This window comes from Otolemur garnettii, unplaced genomic scaffold (assembly GCF_000181295.1).
Source record: "Otolemur garnettii isolate 467f Iridium unplaced genomic scaffold, OtoGar3 scaffold00016, whole genome shotgun sequence".
In the NCBI taxonomy this organism is placed as follows: domain Eukaryota; kingdom Metazoa; phylum Chordata; class Mammalia; order Primates; family Galagidae; genus Otolemur; species Otolemur garnettii.
Window position 1 is genome coordinate 22,436,451 of NW_003852411.1, and position 21,180 is coordinate 22,457,630.

A 21,180-nucleotide genomic window follows, 5' to 3' on the forward strand; every position below is an offset into this window, starting at 1 on the left:
AATTAAGTAAAATAAAATCTTTGACTCATAAATTCAACCTCTGAGCTTCTTCATGGACAGTTTCTATTTGACTGCTTTATTTCCTCAGTGTGGGCCATTTCCTTTCTATTTCTCTGTATGCCTCATTATTTTTGTTGTTGAAATAATATCATGTGGCAGCTCTGAAAGTCAAATTCCCATTGTCCCTAGGGCTTATTCTTGATGCTATTTATTTGTTTTGTGAGTTTCCTGGATTAATTCTATAAAGGCTGTATCCATTGTGAGGCCACTGAAGTCTCTGCTCAGTTAGCTTAGTGGTCAGCTGATGATTGGATGGATATTTACTTAAATGCCTGATAATAAGTCTCTCAGGCTTTGCTGAGGGACTCAATGCGTATGTTAGGGCATGTCTTAATGCCCAAGCATGAAGTTTGCAAGCTTTAACCTTCAATTCCTGCTTGCACATTGCCTCCAATTCAGCTGGACTTGAGAGCTTAGGTCCATCTGAGGTCTTTCTCTGGCATATACATATCTCTGTACCTATACATGGCCTCCTAAAGTCCCAGGAATACGTTTGAGCTTTTCAAAGCCCCTATGAATAGTTCATTTCTCAGTTGTTCTTTTTAAAGGTTTTTGGTCAGCCTTTTGTTATCCTCAACTGGTAAGACTGCCTCAGTCAGTCATGGTGGTGTCACCAGTAGTTTTCAACAAATACCTTGATTGTAAAGCTGTTTGCACAAGCAATCTCTGAGTCAGGTCAAATAAAAATGAATTCTGAAGATGGAGCTATTTATCATACATCCAGGTAGGTAATAACAGTTCTCTGGTTAGGGATGGGGAGCTTTAGATGCTTCTGCCCCTGGTTTTCACAGATACCCCTGTGATGCTGTAGTTTTTAAGGCTACTGCAGAGCCGCACAGAGGGATGGGCTTAAGGCAAGTCAAAATGTTACAGAGCTCACTGTTCTTACAAAGATCTGACCATTTTCCTTGAACAAACACCCCAAATTGTTGTTAGCTTTTAGTTAATTCCCATAGTTCTGAAATAGTTGTTTTTGATTTTTACCAGTTTTCTCACTCATCTACACAGTGATGGGTGTTTGGAGGTCCTTACCCTGCCATTACAGAAATACTTGGCCCTGGAATTCATTCTTGTGAAAGATGGGAGATTAGAGATGTAATTTTACTCTTTTTTCTTTCGGATAGCCAGTTATTCCTTCCAAGTTAGTGAGTACTACTTCCATTCCCAAGTATTTGAAACGCCTTTTCTACTATATGCTTGCCATTCTTTTATTGAATACACATTGCTTAAAAATTTGGTCTGTGGCAGGTACTGTTCCATTGGAGTATCATAGTTGGTGATTTCTATATCCAAACTTTACAGTGTGTTATTTTGTTTTCTTTTGTATATTAACTAGAGCTTTAGACTATGTAAGAGAAATGCTCCAAGTTGCTTTTTCCCCCCCCAAAATTGCCTTTGCTCCTCTTGAACATTTGTGTTCTGTGCCATTTTGAGATCACTTTCTTTGTGAAAAAACTTGATGGGATTTTGATTATGATCAAAACAATTTATAAGTTAATTTTGGGCTGTCTTTGACCTTTTATAAAGTTTATAAATTATTTTAGTTATTTCTGAATAAGCTTTTTACAATTTCTATAACTGTATTTTTAGTGAGACATTTCTGTAAACAAAAGCAGAAAAATGAAATAAAATTTTGCAAATAAGTTACTAAACCTATGCCTGATTCATGACAATATATAACAGTGTATCTGTTACATTAAGAAATACTATTTTCTATGAATCATAATAATCAAATCCCTTTGAGAATTACTGGATCGAGCCAAGTTAAGCCAGATCTTTTATGAAGGAGGACTTTTTGGAGCATAGATGTGTTAATGTGCATTGTGTACTTACTCGTTTGACTCCAAAATAATTTTGTTAAAAGCTTACACTATTCTAGTGCCTTACGTTGTGAATGTGAATAATATCATGTTACTATAGAATGATTTTTAGTTTGCTAAGAAATTTGTCACTAACTAGATTTATAACTAAAATAGCTGATTCTTGTTTCATGATCTGAATGAGCAGCAAGTGCAAATATGGAACATTGTCATAAATACTGATGATGTAGTTCATAAAGAACAGTAGATCCCAGTACCTATTAGAGACAATTATGATTTCTATATTTTAACATTCAGATATGTTATTTTCATTAAGACTTGGTAAGTCATATACCAACATTGATTTGAAAACAAATTACTTTATGTCAACTTAATATGTTAATTTTCATTAATCAATTCATTAACTTCCTTCATGATAAAAATAAAGCAGAGATATGAAAGACTTGTTTTATTTATATCTACTGGCATAAGTTTAATGTGGCACTGAAATGGTAGGCTTATTTTTCTGTGTATAAATTTTATCTGGATATTAATTTACTTTAATGGGACTAGTGTTTATGAAATTGCTCATTTTGTCTATGCTCATGCTAATTTTTTTCTCTTATCAAATACATTATTAAATCAGATGTTAAAAAAGAAAAAATGAGTACTGCAGTAGTATCCTTGCAAATGGAAATGCAAATCAAGAAATGAATGGCTTTTTTACTATTTATTGTCACCTATTATTAGTTTTACAAGTAGCTCTCTGTATTGGAAAGAAGCACCCTACTTTTTTGTCCTAAGTCTATCTTAGCTTTGTTATTTATTAATAGACATTTAAAACCAATCAGCCTTTATACCAGAGGAAAAGTGGGTTATCATTTTTGTCCATCTCCTTTTTCTTTAGAAACTGCCCTCGGTGCTTTAGCAAGAGTCCTGAGAGAAGACTGGAAGCAAAGTGTTGAGTTAGCTACAAACATAATTTACATCTTTTTTTGCTTTTCCAGGTAAGTATAAAAATTATGAAATAAAAGAACTACTCTCTTTCTCTTGCTTTCTGTATATATTATTGGTTTAGTTTGTAGATCATTTGTTCTCTGTGTTGTGGTGTTTCTGTCTATGCTCTGCCCCTGAATTCTTATTCCTAACTGTGTCCTGTTCTCTGTCCTGCCCTCCGTTATTCTGTCTTTCATTCGGTCTTCATTCACCCATGCGTGCAATAGAATGATTCATAATTTAGGAGTATGGGCTCTGGAAGTATATTATGTGTATTTGAATCTAAGCCTTATTGTTTATTAACTCATCTTGTTTACATTTACTTAACTTCTCTGTGTCTCAGTTTCCTCACATGTAAAATTTGGACATTAATAGTGGCACCTTCTTTGAGTAGTTCTTAGGGTTAAATGAATTAAGAGTTAAAATGCTTGGAATAAAAACTGACCCTGAATAAATGCTCATTATGTATTATTATTATATATACACATAGGTTTGTACAAGACATACCTGTTATATATTCATATTTATTATGTATACATCTATATTCTTAGGGAAGCTGTTACTGAGACATTGTGAAAAGCTTCTAGCCAATTCTTACAGAATTATTTGCTTCTACTCTAAAAACGTGCAAGCATTAGCAAATAAATATGTATTAAACAAATACTTGGATGAATGAATTGTTTAGGAAACATATGACCTGATTACTAATACTTTACTAGTTTGTTCTCTGACATCAATTTTATACAATTAATAAAATGTATGTCTGGTATTGTTACATTATTAGTTTTGTTAGACAGTAATCAAAAATTTATTTTGATAATATCTGAGTAGTTAATATGTGGCTAATTATTTTTAAAAGTACCTAATTTATAATTTCTTAAAAATAATTATATTTCAGGTAAGGATATTATGTTAAAACATATTTAAAGTAATCTTATAAATTCAAATCTTCAGTATGCTGTCTATATTCATTTATTGAAATATGTATATAAAATTTTCTACATGGTTTATATCAATATTTTCTGGAAACAAATTTCCTGTACCCATAAAATGTATTCCTTTAAATATATGTTAAAATCTCCTCTTTAAAGCTTTTCTCAGTTTCATGGACTTATCACTCATTATAAAATTGGAGCTCTCTGTATGAATATTATTGATCATGAGTTAAAAAGACACGAACTTTGGCAAGAAGAACTTTCTAAGAAGAAAAAAGCTGATATCCTTTTAGAGTGGTATTTAGACCCTCCATTGCTTGTTATTGTAAACTTTTGATGAATATGAGATGGTTTTGTTATTTTTGTTTTTCTTTAATTGCTGATTAATGACTTAGAAACGATGTAAGAGTGTGCTGAATGTCAAGAAGTAGATTGAAATTATCCAAATGAAGATAGTTTGAAATAGACTTTTTGTCTCTTCACAACTTTGATTAGTTAATGAGGTAGGAGGAGGAGGTCATAATGAGCTGGATATATGATAGGAGATTCTGTAAGTAGCTACACCGTTATGTTCACTGAGATTCTTTGGTTAGTTGAAGCCTGGCTCAGCTCACTGTTATTTATATACTTCTTAGAGTACTACGATGACTTTGATTGGAATGAGTATAAATTTGGTGATGACTCTAGTTTAAAGTCCTATTTTTTTTTAATTCTACTTTTCTAGGTTAATGGAAAAAAATTTCTTAATTAAATATAAATGGAGAGGCCTACAGAATGATAGAACCTGTAAAAAGACCTTTAGAAATTGTCTCTTTTAGCCTATCCTACAACAGAAAATATTTTCTGCAACTTCTCTGACAAATGGTTATATAGGCTGTATAGAACAGGGATGTTCTTTTCAACATCACATTTTTTTTCTAATATTCAAAATCTTTATCATATTGCTTCTATAACTTAATGCTTTTTTTTTAAAACCCAACTTATCCATCTTTATTTAGATTTTTTTCTTGGCTTAGGGTTTTAAATTTAATGAATAAATAGTAGAAAAAGCAGAATTTTTACTTTGTCATGTATATGTACATTTGATATATATTCACATACATAATACATATATAAACTCATAAATATGTCACATATTTATATATGAAAATGAATATATGTGAGTTTTGTTTGCTTTACACAAATATATACACTCTCACACCCAGATTAAACATTTCTGTGTATTGTACATATTGTGTAAGGAGGAAAGAGCTAGCTAGAGCTTCAATATGTTTAAAAGTAGTTTGTTCTCTTGTGAAGGTAAAACATGTTATCCTTTTATTGTGTTTATATTATAATTTTAAACTTTTAATATAGCATTTGTTGAGCTAAAGTGAAATTCCCTTTAGACTCTACATAATTTATGTCAAACACAAGATTAGTAAGACTTTAAAATTTTATGATTTTACTCTTATTTTATTTCGGTTAACATAGAAGCATCCCTAGAAATAGTGATTATAATTAATCTTGAAACAAAGAACACAGCTAGAAATAATGACTTAAATAATGACTCTATAACTTAATTCTTAATTTTTTTAGATTGAAAGTCCTAGCCTATTCATCTCTCCTGACATGTTTTTGGTTTCCATATTAATAAGCCATGCTGGTAACTTTCTTTTGAACATGTATATTGACTTCCTTTAAAAAGTGAAAACATTATTTCTATTGTACAGAATGTTGTATGTTTTTTAACTCCCCTTCGTAGGAAACGAAAACCCTATTCTTTATTATTATTATTATTATTTTATTATTTTATTTTTTTGAGACAGATCCTCAAGCTGTCCCACTGGATAGAGTGCTATGGCTTCACTGCTCACAGCAACCTCCAACTCCTGGGCTCAAGCGAGTCTCCTGCCTCCGCCTCCCAAGTAGCTGGGACCATAGGTGCCCGCCACAATGCCCAGCTATTTTTTGGTTGCAGCCATTATTGTTGTTTGTCTCCGGGCTGGATTCGAACCCGCCACCTTAGGTGTATGTGGCTGGTGCCTTAGCCGCTTGAGCCACAGGCACCGAGCCAAAAACCCTATTCTTACATTAATTTTGGCCTCTAGAGACCTTGAGGTTTAAATTTTATCCATGCTGTGATATATAAATTAATCCTGGGTATTCTATACAGAATCTCTCAGACTTTTATTGTTGTCGTTTGGAACTCTAGGACACCATAAAATGCACACCCACCCACAAGCTTTGCCTTTTCTTAATTAGGATCATTCCAGGTTTAGAAATTTTCTATGTGTGTTATAACTTTTTGGCATCTAGATTGGTATTGGCTCAGTTATGTGGACAACTCAATAATCCTGGAGACTTTACATCAGTTCTGGAGTGCTAAGACTCCTGAATGTTTCATTATCCCCCAAATTCATGTAAACTGGAGAGGTATGGAGGGAACCACTAATGGGATTTTTTAGTAATCATTAAATTACACTTTGTGATTAGTGACAAGAACTGATATTTTAAGACATGTTATATTTCTGTATCAGATACCATTGATTATAAGATTCAGTATCGTTTATGAACCACTAAGAGAGGAAAATATGCTTCCAGTTAAACTATAACATAGTACGTATCATGGCTCATAAGACACATCCCAATTTTGGAGATGCTAAAGTGTGCGGAAAATGTGTCTTAGAATCAATGGGTATAAAAACGACATTAGAATTGCAGTTATTTCTCCTGAAATTTACTATTTTATTATGTTCTAAATGTCCTGGTGTTTTAATTTAAGTAGCATTCAACAAGGTCAGTTGCTTTGATTCATATTCTAGGGTCATATGCTTGACTCATATACTTGGAGATCCTGAAGTCTAATGAAGTAACTGGTTATTTCTATAGATGTCCGGGGAACTATTTTGTACCAACAGATGTAATTTTTAAAATCTGTTTACCTTTAACTGTGAGATGTTTCTCCCCTGACAACTCTAGTTTAAAGAGGGAACTAAAAAGCTTAAGATCTAATCTTCATCCTTTAAATGCTCTGGGTATCTGTGTAAAGTAACTAAATTGTTCTCTAAGGCAGTGATCTTTTTGGTTCATGGATCTACTTGATAATCTCTTGAAAGTTCCACACTTACACACCTATGTAAAATATTTGCTTACCATTTCTGGGAATTCAAGTATTTGGTGAGGTTCAAACATTTGCTCACCCAAGGTATTCTGAGGGAATCCATGAACATTTGGCTAAGATTATTGATGAAAGAAAATAGGTAAAGTTGCATATAAAATGTAATAGTGCTGTTATTAATAGTATTTGTCAGTTGATTTTTTTGCTTCAATGAATATGTATTAACCTTAACTTTGTTTACTCGATGAAGACCCTGAAAACCAAACCTTGAGAAAGGATTATGAAAAAACCTTTAAAAAATACCAGGGGCTTGTGGTAAAACAGGAACAACTATTAAGAGGTATGAATTCCTGAGCAATAAGAAGACCTACCGAGTACTTAGCTCGAAGTCCATTTGTTTGTTTCCCTTTTCTGTCATACCGGTAAAGCTATCAGAATAAATGAAAGTTCTATAAATTTTAATATGCCATAAGTTCTTCTTCTATTTTTAACATGGATGATAATGTTTTAAATTTCACTCTACTTGTTTTTCCCCATTTAGCTCCTAAAAGTATATATACTTATAGCGTATTTACTTAATGAGGATTTTTAAATCTAGCATGTTGCCTTTTTAGTAAAAATCTTTGTCTCTCAAACTCTAACTTGTTTCTACAGTGAATTATTTTGTTTTTTTCCTAAGAAATTGGTGTAAAAATTTTCAAAGTATCTTTCTGGTTTAGTAGAAGATAATTGTTTCTGAGAGTTTTATTAAGAGAAAACTTCAATAGTATGGCTTCTCATTCATTGACAAGATGCAAAATCTTGTCATGGTTAGTGGGAATGAGGTGGGGCTTTCGTGTATTTATTTCCTTGTTTTATTTGGCTAACATTTCATTAACATTGTACCTGGAAATACTTAACTTGCCAAATATTTTCATCTCCTAAGAATTATTAGCACTTTTTTTTTTGTACTGATTTTTTTTTGCAGTTTTTGGCTGGGGCTGGGTTTGAACCCGCCACTTCTGGCATATAGGGTTGGCGCCCTACTACTGGACTGAATTTTTAAAGTATTTGAAGCTATTAGTTCAAATGGTGGTGGTGCGGGATGGTGTTCTTTCCTGCCTTTAGTATCAGAGTTATACTTGCTTTGCAGAATGGGTTAGGAAGGATTTTCTCCTGTTGGAGAAAATGCCAGATTTTCAAAAGTAATTTTAAGTTGATTTTTTAACATGTAAACCTTTAAACATTGTTTGTAAACCAAGTGTTTTAGTTACACACATACTTTATGATTTTTTTAACAGCTTTTTAATGCAAAATTTGATAAACATTAAAATATGTAAATACCTATGAAACTACCAAGATCAAGAATCTATCCATCACTCCCAAAGTTTCCTCTGCATCTTCGCAATCTCTCTTTCCTTCTCCTTTCTCTCATTCTCAGGTGACCACTGGTTTGTTTTCTATCACTTTAAATACACTTGCGTTTTCTACGGTTTTATATACATGAAATAATATAGTATATATTTTTTGTGTCTCTTTCACTCAGTGTTCATCAATGTTGTTGTTTTTACCAGTAGTTCCTTCCTTTTTTATTACAGATTTATAGTAAATAAATAGTATTTATTTCTGTTCAGCTGTTGAACATTTGGAACATATCTAGTTTTTGACAATTACAGTGCTGTTGGGAATGTTCATCTACAAGTCTATGTCTGAAAATTTGCCTTCTTTTGTCTTGGTTAAATACCTAGTGGTGAAGTGGCTGACTAACTTTCTAACTTTGTAAGAAGCTGCCAAATGGTTTTCTGTGGTAGAAATGGTTTTCTACCATTTTATACTCACACCATGAGTGTATTTCCACTTGTTTTACATCCTCACCAGTGCTTGATAGTCTGTCTCATTAATTTTAGGCCATCTAAAATATGTATAGAGTGGCTTTTCATTCTCTTAAGACCAGTTTGTGGCTTTTCCTTCTCTTACGAGATCTTTTGAAGAGCAGAATTTTACAGGTTTATGAAGTACAACTTATGTAGTGTTTTATGGATCATAGGTTTGGTATGGTATCTAAGAAATCTTTTCTTCACTGTTACAGTGATTTTCTCCTACTTTTTTTCTATAAGTTTTATAGATTCAAGGTTTACTGATAAATCTATAATATGTCTTGAGTTAATTTTTATATATGGTGTGAGGAATGGATCAGGGTTCCTTATTCTTTTTCAAAGTGAGTATCTAATTATTCATGCACTATTTGTTAAAAAGACTATCCTTTATCTTTTGAATTGGATTATATCTTTATCAAATCATTTATGTGCATGCCTGTTTTTGGATTCTCTGTTCTCTTCTGACCATTGCCGTCATATGTTTGAGGGCAGTAACACATCTTCAATACTGTAGCTTTATAGAATATTATTTGTTACTATTGTGAAGTGCTCCTTTTAAAAATTCAATTTCTGATTGCAGTGTAGCAATCAGTAAGCTGCTAATTCCATCTTATATAGTTTCATTGATTGTTCTTTACATTTGTGTTTTCTATTTCATGGATTTCTACTCTGATCTTTATTATTTCCTTTCTTCAGTTAAATTGGGTTTAATTTACTCTTATTTTCTTGCTTTTTAACACATTGACCACCACACTAGAGAAAAAATTTTCCTTGGGGCAATGGTGTTTTATTACAAAAATGGAATAAAAATTTCAAAAGCAAAATGATTCTTTCTAACTTAATAATTTTTTTATTGTTTTCTGTACATGAACTGTATTCACCTTGCACAGTACTAGAATTAGTTTTTATACTGCACACCACATGAGTTGTATGTGACTCATGGTATACTTATTGAATTTGTCTTAAGAACTGAGTCTTTTGTCATTCTACAAGTATTTAGTTGTATCTGGAATGGACCTTGGGTGGTGCGGGATGGTGTTCTTTCCTGCCTTTAGTATCAGAGTTATACTCGCTTTGCAGAATGGGTTAGGAAGGATTACCTCCTCCTTTATCTTTTGGGATCAGTTTCAGTAGGATTGGTACCTGTAGAAATTTGATACAGTTCAGCTGTGAGTCTGCCTGGTCCTGGACTTTTTTTTGTTTGAGGACTTTTTATTACTGATTCAATTTCACTAGCCATTATTAGTCTGTTCTGGATTTCTGTTCCTTTCTATTTCAACCTTCAGAAGTTTTATATTTCTAGGAATTTAGTCATTTTCTCTAAATTTTCTAGATTGTGCATTAAGATACTCATAAGAGTCTCTAATCTTTTATATTTCTGTGTTATCAGCTATAATGTTACCTTTATTTTTTCTGATTGTGATTATTTGAATCTTCTCTTTTTCTTGGTTTATGTAACTAGCAGTCTTTTTTTTTTTTTTCAAAGAACCAACTTTTCATTTCATTAATCCTTTGGATTTCTTTTTTGATCCCAATATCATTTAGTTCTTCTCTGATCTTTTGTTATTTCTTTTCTTCTGGTAGCTTTGGGTTTGGTTTGTTCTTGTTTTTCTAGACTGTTAGGTGCAAGCTAGGTTGTTAATTTGAAATCTTTCTGTCTTTTTGATGTAGGCATTTGAAGGTATAAACTTTTTTCCTAGTGCTATTTTTTCAGTATCACTAAGGTTTAAACCTTGTGTATCTCTATTTTCATTGATTTAAAAATTTTTTAATCTGCCTTAATGTCATCATTTAGGCAAAGATTATTCAGGAGTATATTGATTAATTTCTATGTATTTGTATAGGTTTGAGAGTTCCTCTTGGTATGAATTTCTGCTTTTATTTCACTGTGGTCCAAGGAGATACTTGATATGTTTTTGATTTCTTAAAATTTATTGAGACTTGATTTGTGGCCAAGTATATGTTCTATTTTGGAGAATGTTCTATGTGTAGATGAGAAGAAAGTATATTCTGCAATTGTTGGGTTGAATGTTCTGTAAATGTCTGGAGTTCAGTTTGAATACTGGGTTTCTTTATTGATTTTTTGCGTCAGTGAATTGTCCAGTACTGTAAGGTTTTGAAGTTTCCCACTATTATTGTGTTGCTATCTGTCTCATTTCTTAGTAGCATTTGTTTTATGAGCCTCAGTCTGGTAGTATTAGATACATATATATTTAGGATTGTTATATCATCTTCTTGAATTGATATCCCTTTATCATTATAGTATGACCTTCTTTTTTTTTAGTTGTTGATTTAAACTCTGTTTTATCTATCTACGCCTGCTCACTTTTGGTTTCAGTTTGCATGGAATATCTTTCTGCCCTTTGACTTTGAGTCTGTAAATGTCTTTACCTATCAGGTAGGTTTCTTGTAGGTAGCATATTATTGGATATGCTTACTTTTTATTCATTCTTCCAGTCTATATCTTATAAGTAAGGCATGTCATTTTTTCACATTCAAGATGAATATTGATGTGTGAGGTTTTGATCTTGTCATGATGTTCATTTTTACCCAGTTGTTTTGTAGTCTTATTTGTGTAATTGATTTATAGGATCTGTGATTTTTATACATTCATGTGCGTCTATGATGATAAGTATTGATCTTGTTTCTATGTTTAAAACTCCCTTGAGCATTAATTACAGGCACAGTCTAGTGGTGATGAATTACCTTAGCATTTGCTTGTCTGGGAGAGACTTTGTTTCATTTTCGTTTAGGAAGCTTAGTTTAGCAAGAAACAAAATTCACAGCGGACAGTTCTTTCCTATAAGAATATTGAAAATAGAACCCCAACATTTCCTGACCTGTAAGGTTTTTGCTGAGAAGTTTGATATTAGTCTGATGACATTTCCTTTATAAATGTCTAGCAAGCTTTTCTCTTGCTGATTTTAGGATTTTTTTCCTTCATATTGACTTTAAATCCTCTGATAACTATTTACCTTGTTGAAGTCCATTTTGCAATGTATTTCCCTTGTGTGCATCCTCTTTTATCTAGATGTCTAAATCTCTTGCAAGACCAGCTAAGTATTTCTCAGTTATTCCTACAAATATTTTCCACACTTCTCCTTAAAGAATATCTATGACTTACACGTTTCGGCACTCTGTGTTACCAGTTTTCTCTATGACTTTGATCATTTTTTAAATTCTTTTTTGTTTATTTTTGTCTGACTTGGTAAATTTAAAAGACCTGTTTTCAAGTTTTGGAATTCTTTCCTTGGCTTAATCTATTCTGTCACTAGAACTTTCAACCATATTTGATAATTCCTTTAATAAATCTTTTATTTCTCAAAATTTTGTTTTTTTTTTTTTAATGGGGTTGGAAAACAATATTTCAGCAGATGGAAATCAGAAGAAAGGAAGGGTTGCAATCTTATTTTCAGATACCAGTAGATTTTAAGCAACTAATGTTAAGATAATTAAAAATGGTCATTTCATACTGGACATTTCAACAGGACATTTCAATTCTAAATAGTTATGCACCCAACATTAATACTCCCAGACTTATGAAATAGCCCTTAAATGGTCTGAGCAATATAATGTACTATAACACCACAATAGCTTAGGACTTTACCCTTTCACAGAACTAGATAGTTCCTCTAAACAGAAACTAAACAAAGATAACATGAGACTTAAATGTGACCCCAGAACAACTGTGCTTAATAGGGATATACAGAACATACCATCCCAGAGCTAAGGAGTATATAGTCTTCTCGTCAGCCCATGGAACATGCTCTGAAATTGACCATATGTCAGGACACAAGTCAGATGCTAACAAAATTAAAAGAATTTAAATTACATCGTGTATCTTCTCAGATCACAAGGCAATAAAGATGGAACTCAACTCCAACAAAAATTTTCATCTCCACAAAAGGCATGGAAATTAAATAACCTTATGTTGAATGATATTTGGGTCAAAGAAGAGGTAAAGGAAGAAATTAATAAATTCCTTGAATATAACAACAATGAAGCTCCAAGCTACCAAAACCTGTGGGTTATTGCAAAAGCAGTTGTTAAGAGGGAAATTTATTGCATTAGATGCCTACATCCGAAAAATAGAGAGCACAACAACCTAATGAGTCATCTTAAGGAAACGGAAAGGGAAGAGCAATCCACTCCCAAACTTAGCAGAAGAGAAATGATGAAAATTAAATCAGAAATAAATTAAATTGAAAACAAAAGAATCAGGTGGTACCCATAGCTCAGTGGGTAGGGCGCCCAAAACGTACACTGAGGCTGGTGGATTCAAACCTGGCCTGGGCCAGCTAAAACAACAATGACAACTGCAACAAAAAAAATAGCCAGGTGTTGTGGTGGGTGCCTGTAGTCCCAGCTACTTGGGAGGCTAAGGCAAGAAAATCACTAAAGCTCAAGAGTTTGAGGTTGCTGTGAGCTGTGATACCATGGCACTCTACCCAGGGCGACAGCTTGAGACTCTGTCTCAAAAAAAAAAAAAAAGAATCATTCAAAAAATTAATGAAATAAAAGTTTTGTTCTTTGAAAAGATAAATCAATAAACCTTGATAAAGGTTTTCAGCTTTCTCTTGGATTTCACTTAGCTTCCTTATAGTACATATTTTGAATCCTTTATCTGTCATTTCATCATTTTCATTTTGGTTAGGATCTACTGCTAGAGATGTAGTGTGATCCTATGGGGGTATTGAGCATCAGTTTTCTCTACCAGAGTTTTTTATGGTTTCTTCTCATCCAGTGAAAATGTTACTTTGTTTAATTTAGTTTTGTTTGAGAGGATTTATTTTTATTTGTAATTATTTTTCCCCTTTGAAGGTATGATTGTAATGTATATTGGGTCTGGTCACTTAGCTTTCATTTGGGTGTTTTCAGAAGACTGGGATTGTGTATAAGCTCCTTGGTGTGGTAGCTTTCTCAGATGCGGTTTGTAATAGCAAGGTAGAAGGTAGTAGACTCACTACCTTCTGCAGGGCCAGGATTGCAGAGGTCAGAAGCTTATTTTGTTCTCCAGCACTGTGCTCTTCTGTCATCATGTTTTGTATTGGGTAGTGCAGTTCAGCAGAGGCTGCTGGGTATATGCTTGCTCTTTCTTTATTGCGAGGGGCTTTCTGGCAGTGGGGTGATCTGTAGAATGCTCCATTCTCTGTGTTCCCCACTCAGCCCTGGACGGAGGATGAAGTTGGACTACCAGGCTCACCCTTGGAGACACCATCAATGAGAAGAATTACCAGCTCTGATGAGGGTGGCAAGGAAAGCTCATGCTAAAATGTGCCCAGGTCTCTTCCTGGAGGTGGGAGCAGGTGGCATCACTTCCACATGCGGGTGGCAGGAATGTCATCCACATCCATTATCACACCCCAGTCCTGGATCTCTTTTTTTGAGACAATCTTATTTTGTCGCCCTTGGTAGAGTGCTGTGGTGTCATAGTGCACAGCAATCTCAGACTCTTGGGTTCACGTGATTCTCTTGCCTCAGCCTCCCAAGTAGGTGTGACTACAGGGAGCTGCCACAATGCCCGGCTATTTTCAGAGACGAGGTCTCACTCTGGCTTAGCCAATCCACCCACCTCAGCCTCCCAGAATGCTAGGATTATAGGCATGAGCCTGCACTGGGCTGGAACTAGTAAACAGTGACCTCAACTAGTAAATAGTGATCTCAACTCTGTCTAGTAACAGTTGTATTACTGAATTCCATATTGTCTTTTCTTATAGCAACTAACAGAAAATCAGTTTGAATATGAAAAGTAGATTCTAGTATCCTTAAATTTAGTTGTAGTTATACTGTATGTTTTGGATTATAGCTCTCTTAACACAACAGCCTTTAGTTTTTGAAGTTTTGTAATTTGTTACCTTGTTTTCTGTATGTATAAAAATTATTGTTCCCTGTTTGCTTGTTTTATTATTTGCTGTCTTATCTACCTTTAATTGCCATTTGATTTCTATTAAGCTTTAAGCTGCAAGAGTGTAGGAATCATTTTCTTCTTATTGTGTTCTTCTTAGGATTATGAAAATATTTTAAATTATGCTTTGTTTTAGATAACATATTATATAATCCCCCACTCGATAATATGCAATAAATGTTTTCTAATGAACTAGTTACTAGCCTGTTGAATTTTAAAAATAATATATTACCATTTTGAAACTGTATCTGTTACCTTGGTGAGTAGAAATGATTTCTTTAATTGTTGATTTAAATACTAATGATTTAACTCCTCTATTTTACTTTTCTAGTTGCTCTTTATTTGCTTCTGAATCTTGCTGAGGATACGCGTACAGAACTGAAGATGAGGAACAAGAACATAGTTCACATGTTGGTGAAGGCTCTTGATCGGGACAATTTTGAGCTGCTTATTCTGGTGGTGTCATTCTTAAAGAAACTCAGCATTTTTATGGAGAATAAAAATGATATGGTAACTCACAAAGCTTTTTCTTGAAACAGTTCATGTTAGCCATTTTCAAGTTTGAATATTTTGATAAAAAGCAAACACTTTATCCCTTTACTCAGATAATTCTGAATGAAGATTTACAATAGCAATAATTCACTGACATGGCTTTATTAGGAAACATACTTCATATTACTTAATATTCCCAATAATTAAAGAAGTTTCTGGATGAAAATCTTTTCTAATATATTAATAGGTCTCTCCATATTAAACATGATATATAGAAAATACTTTAAACCTAAAATTGTACTTCACGGTCATTTGACTTATTACTTTGCCTCCTGTGTTTCTGATTTTAATATGTGGAATTATAATTTAGCCCAATCTCTTCTTTGTTACGTACTCTTCCAATTGGTAGCCACAACCTATTGATTCTGCTTCTTAAATAGCTCTTGAACTATTTCTTTATTCCATTTCCAGTGCCACTGTCTTAGTTGGTGCCCTCTTCATTCATACCTTCTGCATTTCTTGTATGAGTTATTCCATTAGATTCCTGACAATTTGTCATACGTATTGTATTAATACAGTGGTTTTGGGGAAACCTCAAGTTGAGCATATATTATTTCCTTTTGTGTAGAATTCACATAATACAGAAATAAAGATAGAATAAAAATTCTTATCTGCTTTTTATTCTATCATTAAAAAGTGTTGAGTATAATATGGTATTAAAATCATCCATTACCCATACCTTGTTTTCAAAAACTCGAGTTTATAATTTTAGCTGTTACAGATTACACTTCAGTGCACATATTTGTGAATACATCTTTGTCTGTATTTCTGACTGTTTTCTTGGAGTAGATTCCTAGAAATGAAAATTTTGGATCATTGGCCTTAACTCCACTGAAGTTCATCATTTTTAGAACTACGTGTCATTATGTGGCTGTGTTTATTGGAATAAGTGGCTTCTCCTTTAGCCTAAATATATAATATTTCTGCTTACCCTTTTATTCTTTTCAAACCAAATGAAAAAGGAAAAGTACCTTATTCCATAGAGAACAACATGGCATACTCTTTGAAAACCTTAGACTGATTTGTCCTATTTACTAAGTGCTTTGAATTCAGATTATATGAAGATATGAAATTTATATATTTAATGCACAAAATTCTATTTTACCCCTATTATTTAGTATCTGTCAATTTCATCATTAGCATATAATTATTTGTGTTTGCTATATGCCTGATAGTGTTTTGAGATCAAACATCCTTAAGATTAAACAAAAACCTGTTTTTTATTTTCACTGCTCTTCTATCTCTTAAGATTAAACAAAAACCTGTTTTTTATTTTCACTGCTCTTCTATCTAAAACCTTGTGATGACATGGTAACATAGACGCCTTAGTAGTTGGAGAATGGCTGAATAAGTGTTTCTCTTTGCTATAAGTTAAAGTATGTTCTTCCACTTACGTGTTTAGATTAAACTCACTTAAAGGTTCTCAAAATTCAAATTGACTTACATTATTATCATTCTATGTATGGATTAGTTTTGTATTTAAGTCATGTACTTATGAATTCATACTATCACAAAGATCATAAGATGTTATAAAAATTATTTTTTGGTAAGATCATAGATTGTGGATAAATAATAAAAAATATCTCATTAAATCTCCTTTTTTACTGAGGAGGAAAAATTAACTCAGAAATATTAATTATTCTTCCAAGGTCATGAGAAGTATTTGATTAGCTAGATTTTTACTATAGATGGTATGTATTCTGTCTTTTATTGTGGAAGGAATACATTTTATATAAAGTTGTCTTTTTATAGACTCAAGATTTTTACATGACTGGACCTGCCATCTGTAGGTATGGTTAGATTCAACGCATCTAGCCTTCTAATTTTGTAGATGAAATAGGAGAGGATCTGGGACATTAATATGCTTAAGGAAATTGATCTGTAGGTCCTGAACTTCATATGTTTTATTTACCTCCTGGGCAAAAAATTTATAGGTCTTTAAGATTTTTATATTGTTTTTTAAATATGACATTTTTTGTAAGATTAACAGTAATCAATTTTTAAATATTGGCTTCCAGAAACACTGAAAAAGTATACTTAAAGGCTGAAATTACCTTGCTAATAGTTAGTAAACTGTCACTTTGCATGGAATGTTTAATAATACTAATTAAATATAAATTCCATTTTATAGAACAAGAATTGAGAGAGCGTTGCATGTTGAGACAGTTACCAAATTTAGCTCTGGGATTAGGTTTAATCAACCAGACAAACATGACTAGAAGGCTTATTAAATAAGTACTAGTTTAGTGTTTAACCATCTGATTGGCTAATGGCACATATTTCACATTCCATTTTGTGCAATGGAAATACAAATTAATAGCAAACTCTGCAGATTATTTTATTGTTAAGTTTTACTATAATTGCCAATGTATATGTATACTATTGCTTTTCAAAAGAAAAATATTACATAATATAATTAGTAACAGCTGAAGCTTATGGCAATTTTATTTTTAAAGAAGATGGGAGGAGACTGATCTACTTGTGAAGTTGTATTGTTTGTTTAAATAAGATATTCATTTTACTCTAGATGTGAACTAATATTGACCTTGATTTTTAGACATATGTTTTAAAGGAAATTTAGTTTACTTAAAAACATTTTAATTAGCAATTTAAATTGAATCACTATATTTCTTGTATAATACTAACATAATTATATTATCATAACATAATATTGATATAACAAAAAATGGAGTAAATTATATTAATGTGATTATAAGAGAAAGAACAGAGAGGATTCATGTCCCTTATTTTCTTGCTTGCTCTGACTTCTGAGAGATCCTTCTGTATTTTGGAAATAAGTGTTTTATCAGTTATATGTTTGCAAGTATTACATTTTTTCCTTTTCTGTAGTATGTCTTTTCACTCTCCTATGAAAAGCAGAAGTATTTGGTTTTGATGAAATCTAGCATATAAAAAACATTTTGGTGGACTTTATTTTGGTGTCTAACTCAAGGTCACAAAGATTGTTTTCTATGTTTTTGAGAAGTTTTATAGTTTTCTATGTTTTGTTGTTGTTTTAGTCTATGATTCATCCATTTAGAATTAATTTTTGTATGTGGTGAAAGGTATTGACCAAGATTCCTGTTTTTGAATATGGGTGTCCAACTGTTCCAGCACCATTTGCTTAAAGATTCTTCTTAAATAAATTGGTTTTACACCTTTTTGACATTGCTTTTGCACCTTTGTTGAAAATCAATTGGCCATATGTATATGCTTCTATTTCTGGACTCCCTCATCTTTCTTTTTTTCTTTTTGTTTTTTTTGGTAGATGTAAAATAAATTTTACTTACTATTCCTAGGCTAGCTCTGCCTTTCCCAGTAGCAACTTATGAGTCAAAATTATTAATTTCTAATTTCTTTTTAGACTAATTTTTTAATTATTATGGGTGCATAATAGTTCTATAACTTTATAGGGTCCATGTGATATTTTGATACAGGCATGTAGTGTGAATTAATAATATCAGATTAATTGAGATATCCATCATGACCTTAGGCATTTTATGTTTCTTTGTGTTAGGAACATTCCAATTCTACTCTTTGAGTTATTTTAAAGTATACCCTAACTTATGGTGGATCGTAGCCACTGTTCATTCTATCTATAACTATATTTTTACACCCATTAACCATTTACCCTCTATCCCCCAAATCTCATCCATGTTATTGCAAATAGCAGGATTTCATTCTTTTAGTGATTATGTAATGTTCCATTATGTAGGTATACCACAATTTCTTTACCTATTTACCCCTTGATAGAAGATTAGGTTGATTCCAAATCTTGGCTATGGTGAATATGGACTCTGTTTTATTCTCTCTGTCTGTGTATCTGTGCTTGCATTAGTACCTCTTCCTCTTGATTACTTTAGCTTTATAAGGAAGACTTGAAATCAGTGTGGTGCCTTTAATATTGTTATTCTTTTTCAAATTAGTCTGACAATTCTATATTCTTTATCTTTTCATTTGCATTTTAGAATCAACTGGTTTACATCTTTTAAAAAATTGTGGAATCAGCTCGGCACCTATAGCTCAACCGGCTAAGGTGCCAGCCACATACACCTAAGGTGGTGGGTTCTAATCCCCAGCCCGGACCCGCCAAACAACAATGACGGCTGCAACCAAAAAATAGCCGGGTGTTGTGGCGGGCGCCTGTAGTCCCAGCTACTTGGGAGGCGGAGGCAGGAGACTCGCTTGAGCCCAGGAGTTGGAGGTTGCTGTGAGCTGTAATGCCACGGCACTCTACCCAGGGGGACAGCTTGAGGCTGTCTCAAAAAAAAAAAAAAAATTGTGGAATCCTGAATGGAATTAGTGGATAATTAGATCAATATATTTAATCATATTGGATTTACTAACCCATGAACATTGTATAGCTCTCCATTTATTTAGGTCTTCCTTGATTTTTTCCATCATTTTTTAGTTTTTAGTATATATTTTGCACATATATTTTTAGATTTATACTTAAATGTTTTACCAATATAAATGATAGTTTAAAAAATATTAGTTTTATGTTTTAGATTCACAATTTATAGAACTATGATACATTGATTTTTATATATTAACCTATTGTCCTGTGGCTTTTCTGAACTTACTGTTTAGTTCTAGTGACTCTTTTTCTTTCTCCCCATCTAAAATGTATTATTTTTCATTTTTTTCTTGCCTTAAATACACTGGTTAGGCCCTCTACTATGATGTTGAAAAGGAGTGGTGTGAGTGGACATTGTTACGCTTGTTACAGATCTCAGGAGGAAAACAATGTCTTTCACTATTAAGTATGATGTTAGCTGTGGGGTTACTCTCTATCAGTTAAAAGAAATTCTTCTGTTTCTAGTTTGTTGAGACTTTGTCTTGAATATTGGGTTTTTGTCACAGCCTTTTATGCATCTATAACTGAGATGATCATGTGGGTTTTTCTTATTTAGATCATTGTGATAAGGCAGATTACATTGATTGACTTTTGAATATTGAACTCTTGAATTGAAGGGATAAACACCACTTGGTCATGATGTATTGTGTTTTTAAACATCCATTGAGATTTTATTAGCTAATTATTACTGAGGGTCTCTGTGTTTATGAGGCATTATTGGCTTACAGTTTTCTTCTAATGTCATGGTCTAGTTTTATTATTACAGTAACTCTGTCCTCACAGAATGAGTTGGGGAGCATTCCCTCTTCTTTAATTTTTCTGGAAAGGTTTGTGTAGAATTGGTATTATTTCTACTTAAATGTTTAATAGACTTTAGCAATAAAATGTCATATGGGACTGGAATTTTCTTCCTGTGCATTTCTTTGATATAGGACAACTATTCAGGTTATTTTTTCTTGAGTGGTAGCTTTGTATGATAGTTTAGGTCTCTAAATGAATTTATCTACTTCATCTTATTGCCAAATGTATGGGCATAAAGTTTATGGTACTATTTCCTTTTTAATCTCCAATGCCTGAAAGTCTGAAGTGATTTTCTGTGTTTTCTGATATTGGTCATTTTTTTCTAAGTTGGTGTTTTATTTGTCATATTGATACATTGTAAAAATCAGCTTTTGGTTTCATGTTTGATTTTTGGAAGTCTTTGGATATGGAATTACTCTATAAAAAATAAATCTATGTATGGTTGCATTGTGTCTATTGAGTACATATAAGAAGTCTGAAGGAAAAATCAGGTATTGGTTTGTCAATTTAGCATTTTAAAAAAATTTTATGTTCATTCCTGGCATGGAATGGAAAGGAAAAAAAAAAAATGTCAAAGGCTCAATTGTAAATATGACTTTAGGAGGTCAGTGAAAGACTGCAATAAAGTTTTGAAAAGGATAGTATAAATAAATGTTTTAAATTTCCAATAAAAAAAGTACAGATTATTTGATTATTTAGAATTCCTTTGGTAATGATCAAAAATATGAACTTATTTAGAATTTCTTTCCTTTTTGCCATTGCTTTGTAACTAAAAGATATTAATGAGGTATTTTTAAAACCAAATTTTTCTTTTCTTTT

At 32.4% G+C, this 21,180-nt stretch overlaps 1 protein-coding gene across 1 annotated transcript in view; it reads left to right on the forward strand.

Annotated features, from left to right (window-relative positions):
- The window catches only part of KIFAP3 (kinesin associated protein 3), a 143,836-nt gene that overhangs the window by 29,015 nt on the left and 93,641 nt on the right, over positions 1 to 21,180 (forward strand). Inside the window, exons 7-10 of the mRNA XM_023510720.1 lie at positions 2,767 to 2,866; positions 3,947 to 4,071; positions 7,132 to 7,230; positions 14,983 to 15,161. Coding sequence (XP_023366488.1) covers positions 2,767 to 2,866; positions 3,947 to 4,071; positions 7,132 to 7,230; positions 14,983 to 15,161 — 503 coding nt within the window. The remainder of the gene's footprint in view (positions 1 to 2,766; positions 2,867 to 3,946; positions 4,072 to 7,131; positions 7,231 to 14,982; positions 15,162 to 21,180) is intronic.